Below are 8,919 nucleotides of genomic sequence, written 5' to 3'. Positions count from 1 at the left end.
TGCCTTTCTTTGTGACCTAATCTTTCCCTTTTCAGCTCTATTATGCAGTTTCCTTCTTGCCTTTTATTTTAACCAATGTTTTTACACTTTAGTCCTCTTCCTATACAGCGATGCCTATGTGTCTTCCCCCCTTGACAGTTCAGCTCTCTAAAGCAACCTCTGTGAGGACAGTTTTTCCTTCTTTCCTAGGGACATACTTGTTGCTACACTCTTTCCAGTGTAGCTCATATTTCGCTATTCTTTAAAGAATTACCAACTGCAACTAAGAGACTGATCCAGACTAGGAAAAAATGGGGAAGTTTCCTGGGAACTAGAAAGGGGAGAACAGGAAAGTGGCTCTAATGGTGAGGTAGGGCAGGCTGTGTATGTAACTCACTGGAGAGCCTTGAGGAGCAGAACCTTTGCTAGGGACCTAGGTGAAATTTAGCCATTGATTGTGGAAGAGATCACAGAGCTCTTTTGAATATATTGGAAGCCTTTTTAATGTTTAGTTTTTAGAGTGACCCTGTTAATTCTTAATAATTATGAGAATTCTGGTCTAATATTCATAATAATCATAAATTAGGACTCTAGAATTATTAAGTTGCATGGGGGCCATGACTTGTGCAGAAGCTCCTGTACAGAAAATTTAAGTGGGTGTCATCTACCCTTGGAGGAAGTCATTGTGAAGATGTGTGTACACTTGTTTCTTGTACCCAGAGGTGGTCCTATAGACCTTGTTGGTGAGCAGTGTGGGCACCGTTGTTTACGGATTTCACTACGTGTAAAGTCCCTGGGTAAATAAAAGGGGCTTGCTTTCCAGGGCTGATGGTCTAATGCCTGTGGAAATAATTAACTATGTCCCATATATTCCCCATACTTTGTTTTAAAAAGTTCACTTCCACTCAAAAATAAGTAGGACAGAAGGGGAGAGAAAGAGAATAGGACTCAGTTCATAAAGCTGAGATGGGCTGAATGGGAAGAGGAAGGGATTTACTTGAATTGGAAAAGGCAAAAGAAAAGAAACTGAGCTGAACTGGAAAACACCCTGTAATGAGATACTTGGGTTTCTGTATGCTTTTTTCCATTTTGGCCATGAAGGGTTTTTATTTATTTTTTTTAATACAAGAGAAGTTGATCAAAATATGAATCCAGTGAGGTTATTTCTGACCAGTACTTTGTTCTCTGTTCTTGGTGGTATTCAGGCTCATGTTTCCAAGGTCTTAGAAATTTAAGAAACATTTTAACAGCCTGAAAACATGACTTAAACCATAAAATGTCAGCAATTTTTAATAAAGGAAATTATATACATTTATTAACTTGGTGTTTTTAGGTTTCACATTTCTTTTTTTGGTGTGTATGCCTTTGTGACATTTTTGCAGAATGACCCCTATATGTTGCAGAAATTGCCATAGATGTCCAGAAAAAAAATTATGTTCTCACTTTGGACACCTGATCTGTGTGATGGAACCTAATTTTGGCATAACAGCCTTTTTAAAATTTTAAGGAAACATTGCATGATTCACACACATTTTCATCTTGTATGTTTCTGTGCAGTAATCTAGGAATCTTACGTTTATTTTTATTTTTTTAGGCACTAGAAAAACACCCCAACTCACCAATGACAGCAAAGCAGATATTGGAAGTCATTCAGAAAGAAGGGTTAAAAGAAACAAGGTCAGTATTCATATTTACATTTTTTGTTTTCATTGATTAATAATTGCTACTGCTTGCAAAGTAATAGGGGTATCTAGATTTTCATGTTGTAGATGATTGTGAATTAAGTAACTACCTGCAGATCCTTTTGTGACTCCCAAATATTTGGGTGACCCAAGATTTCCTTGGAACTACCTGTTTGCTTAATAAATTAGACAGATTGATACAGAGTGTCCTTCATTAACAAAGAGCAGCATTGTGTGAATTAGCCTTTAATTGGAGTTACTCATCTTTCTCTCTCTTGTATGAGGAGACTTTTGTTTCTGGAAGTGAGTAGTGAAAGAGAAACTGTTTTACAGTCTTAATAGATAGATCCCAAGATATAAGATGAGCTCACTCTGATAAAATTCAAAGTGCCAACGAATATGGTTGAAAATTTAGTCCTCGTATTTAGAATGACTCTACTTGGAGCGTCATTAATCAATTATTGAGTCCTTAAAAAAATAACAGTTTTATTGAGATAGTCATATACCATAAAATTTGCCCTTTGAAAATGTACAATTCGTTGGTTTTCAGTGTATTCACAAAGCTGTGCATTACTGCTATCTAATTTTAGAACATTTTCATCACCCTGAGATGGAACCCCATACCCCTTAGCAGTCACTCCCAATTCCCTATTCCCTCCAGCCCCTAGCAACCAGTAATGTACTTTTCATGTCTGTGGTTTTGCCTGTTCTGGACGTTTCATATAATTGGAGTTATACGCTATGTAGCCTTTTGTGACTGGCTTCTTTCACTTAGCATCATGTTTTCAAGGTCCATCCATGTGGTAGCATGAATCAGTACTTCATTTCTTTTTGTCGCCAAATAATATTTTATTGTATGGATATACTATATTTTATCTATGATGATTATTTTTATTTAGTGATGAATTTTGGCTACAGTTTTGGCTTTATCCAGCAGTTTAGGGTCATATAAATATTACTCAAGGAGGAAAAAAAGTTTGTTACAGGGTAAAATAACCATAGGGCTGTCGCATGTGTATCTACTCATCCTTGTTACATAGAGTGAATTTTTTTAATTGTATGAAGTTGTCTACCCATAAGCCATTGAGAAGGCAGTGGTCTCAGCTTGGTGAAAATACAATCTGCTGAGTTACCTTTTGAATCCGACCTTGAGATAGAACCTGCTGAGAGAAAGAGAGAGAACCTGCTGAGAGAAATCAGTGTCCTCCCGAGGCCAAGTTTTCCTAAAAAATTGGTTATGACCTGTAACTCCCATTACTGTAACATGTGAATCACATCAGCTTCTAGCTGTTTAAAATGCATCTCTTGCAAGTTTGATCCACGAACATCACAATTTAGTGGGGTAGAGGATACCTAGGCTCAGTTTTTCATCTCTGTTTTGGAGGCTGTTTCTGCCTGTTCTGAAGAAAGAGCCTGAGCTAATATAACTACCCTGTTTGCAATCATTGTTCCTCCACAGCGTGGAGGTAACACTGCGGAGGGAAGTTGCTGACAGAGCCTAAGCGCTCTTCAAGGGGATCCTTGCTTCTAAGCCAGACGTCAGTGTGAGGAGTTAGGGAACAAAATGGGGACACCTGGAAATTAATTTTCCCCTTGCTGCCTGTCAGAAACCCTGAAAATATTTATGCCATTTAGAAAGCACTGGAAATGGTTGTGCTACAGCCAAAAGAAAAAAATCGGGTGAAAATCTAGAGATCTCAGCTCCTGTCAGATGTGGGCTCTGAGCCAGAGGAACCTGAGAATGCAGGCATAAAAAGCTTCTCCTATAAGCAGACATTTGAAGTTTGTTCATCATGATATTCTTCTCCAGAGGAGTGACTAGGCCACTATCAGCTATTATGTACCTTGAGATATAAAACCCCTGTACCATGGCCATGAACAGCATCTTAATTACACTTATCATTGTAACAACATTTTTCGTATTTTTTTCAAGATGCTGGTCTTCCCAGAATGGTATATTAAAGGGCTTTAAGTATATGCTAACAAACAAAACACAAAGCAGCTTCTTCAAAGAATAAGAACATTGAAAAGGAAAACATACCCTATTCCTCTAAATACAACCCTCCCTCTTCATCCCCTCCCCCGTTATTGTGTCCTTCTGTGAAGAAAAAAAAAAATGTTTGTTGTTACAAGTACTGATGAACCCGTATAGGACTATTGAAAGTACCTGCAAGGAATTCACAAGTTAAATAGGAAAGGGACCAGGCAAAGAAAGAGACCATAGTTCTGTTTTAAGTTCTACTCTGTAAAATCAGCTCTGTGCAAAGGGCTCCAGAATATGCATTTTATGTTCTCATTTCTTTCTGTTTCTTTGAATTCTCCCTCCTGTCAGTTGTGACAGTTACTTATGCCTGGTATATCTGTGACTACTCTCCCCTTGTTGTCTAGTTTGCTTATTAGACTCATCTCTAAAATGAAAATAGTGGGAGGGTGGGATAAATTGGGAGATTGGGATTGACGTATATACACTAGTATGTATAAAATAGATAACTAAGAACCTGCTGTATAGCACAGGGAATTCCACTTCGCTGTACAGTAGAAACTAACACAACATTGTAAAACAACTATACCCTAATAAAAAAATAAGTAAAAAAATAAAAGTAGTATGTAGATTCTGAGTGAGTTTCAGCTTTCCCACTTGTTGTGTATATTGCTTTAGGGAGCAGATTCTGACATTTATTTTGCCTACTTAATGTACTCTTTTGCTACCTTCCAAATTCTTAAATGTTTTCCAAGTATTTATGGTAGCTGAGTAAATTAAGTGTAACTGTATGTATTTTTCTTAAGTAAAGTTACATTTAGAAATTCCATCATCATAGGGTCAAACATAGCTGTTTCATTTCTAGATGTTTATTAATGATGTGTTTTTCAAGATGTGCAGGCTTTCAGATATGCCTGATTAACTGTAGGGGAGTGACTGTGAAAGTTACTGATGTGTCCATAACCTTCCAGTGGTCTCTATGAATGAGAGGTCATGTTAGTGGCCCTCCCCCAAACAGTCCACCACTGCGCCTGGCATTTCTGGAAAAGAGAAGATTGGCCCCTTATCCATCATCATTCCAATGCCATTTGTTTTAAAATAACATCATTTGGGGCTTCCCTGGTGGCGCAGTGGTTGAGAGTCCGCCTGCCGATGCAGGGGATGCGGGTTCGTGCCCCGGTCCGGGAAGATCCCACATGCCGCGGAGCGGCTAGGCCCGTGAGCCATGGCCACTGAGCCTGCGCATCCGGAGCCTGTGCTCCGCAACGGGAGAGGCCACAATAGTGAGGCCCGCGTACCGCACAAAAAAATAAAAATAAAATAACACCATTTGTTTCAAATACTGGGTTGGGGGGTGGTGGTGGCCCTTCATTCTGTGTGTCAGGCAGATCTCCTGTAACACTGACCTCACTGGACTGTAAATTTGTCCTTGTTTGTCTTCCCACTGGTCTGTGAGCTCCTTAATGGCAGGGTACCCAACACTCCTGGCACTCAGAAGATACTCAGTAAATATTTGTTGAGTAAATAATCTTCCTCAAGATGTTAACTTGCTGGTCCTTAGTGATGATTTTGTCTTGCGTTTAGAGTTAGAAGCTTCTTTTTAACATTACAAGTTGTATTTTTCATCCTATTTTTAATTGTTTGTTTTAATCAAAAGGAATCTACCAGCTTTGTGGGAATTCCATTAAATAGATGCATGCCAATAGCCTCTGGCAGATTAGCTGTGAACTTGAGGAAGGTTATTGTGCTGTTGCCTGTTTCCATACACTGTAGGTGCCTCTGGTTTAAACTTGTAACTTACAATAAAAATTAAACCAATAATTTTGGCAAAGCTGATATGAGTATTTGAATGTGTTCAGTATATGTGATATTGTTAATTTATTTGACTGAGATAAAATTCTTGACATTTTATGGTACCTTTTCCTCTTTTCCAGTGACACTTTAAATTGCATAATTTTCATGTAGACAGGATAAAACGAGGACAGCTTTTTATATCATGTTCTGTGTATCTTCTTCAAGTTATTGATGAAATGTGTAGTATATGATTAAACTCTATTTGGAAAAGCCAGGCTGAAATAAGTACTCTCTGTGTGGTTTACAAAAAGGTATATAGATAAAATAAATTGTCAGAAGGACATATGGCTTTTGTTGGGAAAAAATTAATAATATGAGCATGGCATGATTTCCTAGAAATTTTTTTAATAAAAATATATTTGGTAAGTTTTAATTCCCTTCTATATAATAAGATAGAAGATTTTTGTCAATATAATTTTATTCTGGTCCATCTATATTGTACTTGCTTTACTGATTCTGAGTATTTCCAGGCTTCTGTTACTTTGTGTTTATGAGTTGTCAACGACTGATAAGACACTGCTATTTGGAAGGCTTTTCAGATGATCAGAATCTTATAATCAATCAAAGAACCGTGTTGCTTGCATAGAGAGGATAGAAATGTGCATATTCCAGACTGCGGCTTTTATGGATGGATATTTGATATGCCTGTTTGGACTGCTTGGCTAAACATTCCCACTTCCTCAGGGAGAGAGGGTGCTACTGTAGACTATAGCCTTGTCTGCAGTAATTAAACATATGTCCATAGAAAAAGAGAAGGACTCTGGGGGTTGTCCTAATTCTGCCTTTCTGTTTTTGGTTTGCTTATTCAGAAGTTATAATTCCTTTACAAAGAGGACTGAGGGAGTTTTGATGCCTGAGGATATGTTTTTCTCTGCTCATGTAATTTTTAAAGTGATGCTTTCAAAGAAATATGTGCTCTGTTTTAGTGACACACCCGGGGCAGCAAGGTCAAGGAGTGAGGTCTGTAGCACTTACCTAGCAAGAGCAGAGCAGCCGTTTATCAGTGGGGATAATTTCTTACGTGCCGGACAGTATTATCACAGGATACCTGTTATTAATGTAGCAAGAATTGTGATATAGTTGTCATATTACTTGATAATAGGTAAATTGCTTTCTAATGGAGGTGAGGCAGTCATGAAATAAAGGCCAAAATATCACAGAGCAATTAAAAAACCCTCTGTTGGGTTGGGGGCAGGGCAATAATTATAAGGTACACTTTTACAATACTATAGATGCCTTACTTTAAAAATAATATATGTTAGATTTCATTGACCATTTATAGAGCAGCAACCTATAATTACATATCACAGTAGGGACATTTGAAAAGGCTTATAAACAATCTCTCTCGTGCTTGGTATTATTCATTGACATATTTTTGATTTTGCAATGTGGAGCATGCACTTGACAACCCAAGATTTTGTAATTATGCCAGTATCAATGAGAACTTTTTATTCCCCTGGTAATTCTTAGAACAAATGTGTTTTAAGCTACTTGTCTTAAGGTCTTTCATGATTTCTGTTTTGCAGTCTCTGTCATGATATGCTGAAATTAGGATCTCCACTTTGTACTGTGGTTTATTAAAGATTTTTCTAGGGGGATAAAATGTCAGAAAATTCCATTACCGTGTATAGTGACAAACAATAAAATTTCTTGGCATTTCTCTTGGTGAGATTTACGTTTCTAATTAGCACTTTAGGAGATGATTCTTTCTCGCTGCTGAAATGTTTTGTCTAAAGATAAGAAAGAAACACAAATAATTTCAACTGCAAAATCAATTCTTATCTCCAGACTCCATGTTCCCATTGCTTCTTTCATACTGAAACTGTGGTCTCGTTTGTTTGTGTTGGGGCATTTTAGAATTACAGTGTTAACTCATGGTGTCATCCTTGTCATTTGCTAACGTCTAATTTTCTCATTGTGTAAATGGTGTGAGGGATTCATCCTTAGAGAGGGATGAATGAAACAATGGTGTTATTAACCAGAATTATAGGGGAATCTGCATGTATTTATGTGTGTATATTAGGTGTGTATACATGAGTGTGTGTAAGCAAGTCTGCATGTATTTATGTCTGTATATTAGGTGTGTATACATGAGTGTGTGTAAGCAAGCCTTTAGAATAATTTATCTCTTGGTTGACATAAACTTTTACTTGTCATTACTCAGATTAGAAATCTCAATCAGGGTCATTCCTAACTCTCTTCTCCCATCCTGCCCCATGGTCAGTTGGCTCTTGTGTAGTGTTAATTCTGTGTCCTAACTACATCTTTCTTTCTCTGAATCCCTTCTCTTTGCCATTTATTCTTTGCACTTAAAATTTTTCAACTAGATTAATGCAGTATCTTCTTATCTGGTCTCTTTAAACCTGGTCTCCCGTTTTTTAAATCTATTTTTTTCCTCAAACAAACATTACCCCATTTATAGTAGCATTTTTTAACTGATAGTCCAAAATATCCCAGAGAATATATTGTGCCTAATAAGCTATGAATCAAAAGCTATTGTCAGTTGTATGTTTGGATATAATTAGAGGAAATCAAGCATGTACTTTTTTCCTAGTCACATGGTATCTGAATAAATGCATGATACTCTGATTATGTAGGGTTTATGATGTGAATGGTGAATACATACATTATACCTTACATTTAGATGAGATTTGGAATTTCTAATCTGGTCATTTTTATATACATTTGGTTCTTCCCAAAATATGTCACTTAAAATGTTGTTTGTTAGTATTATATGCTTTGTGCATAATTAATTAGTTTTAAATTAAATGGTATAAAACTGATTAAATAAGTATTCATAATTTATACATAGATATCACTAATTGTTTAAAAAGCAACTGATGTATCATAATTAAACTTTTTTAAACTTAAAGTTACTTTTTTTTATAGTGACATAGTGATTGAGGTAATTCTTCAGGGGATGATAAGGTGATATATTACTGTGAGAGCATTCTCTGAGTTAGAAAATAATTGTGTGAAATATTACCCTACAAGGCCAGATTTCAGCCCCTCAGCACAACCCTAATCAACCTGGACTTGGGCAACTTGAAAGCCTTTGTAGTCAGGCATGTGATGTTGGGGCCACAGTTGACTGCAGCTGACCCTTGAGCAACTTGGGATTTTGAAATTTGTGGGTCCACTTATACACGAATATTTTTCAATAGTAAATCCTACAGTACTACACAGTCTGTGGTTGGATGAATCTGCAGACATGGAGGAACCACAAATATGAAAGGCTGACAATAAATTATATGCAAATTAACTCCCATGTTGCTCAGGGGTCAACTGTACTTGCCTTTTGCTATGGAATCTCCCCCATAATCTTTTCATAATTTGGAAAGTAGAAGTGGAGCCCACGAGACATTCATGAACTATGGTGTGTGTGTGTGTGTGTGTGTGTGTGTGTGTGTGTGTGTGTGTGTG

At 37.1% G+C, this 8,919-nt stretch overlaps 1 protein-coding gene across 1 annotated transcript in view; it reads left to right on the top strand.

Moving 5' to 3' along the window:
- The first annotated feature begins 1,579 nt into the window (after nt 1-1,579).
- Nucleotides 1,580-8,919, top strand: part of ASXL3 (ASXL transcriptional regulator 3) — a 140,272-nt gene continuing 132,932 nt past the window's right edge. Inside the window, 1 exon segment of the mRNA XM_029230434.1 lies at nt 1,580-1,656. Within this exon segment, the coding sequence (XP_029086267.1) occupies nt 1,601-1,656 (56 nt within the window). The 5' untranslated portion in view covers nt 1,580-1,600.

This window comes from Monodon monoceros, unplaced genomic scaffold (assembly GCF_005190385.1).
Source record: "Monodon monoceros isolate NGI ecotype Baffin Bay Population unplaced genomic scaffold, NGI_Narwhal_1 Super_Scaffold_1, whole genome shotgun sequence".
Lineage (NCBI taxonomy): Eukaryota > Metazoa > Chordata > Mammalia > Artiodactyla > Monodontidae > Monodon > Monodon monoceros.
Note: the sequence above shows the minus strand (reverse complement) of the source record. Positions and strands in the feature narration are given on the sequence as shown.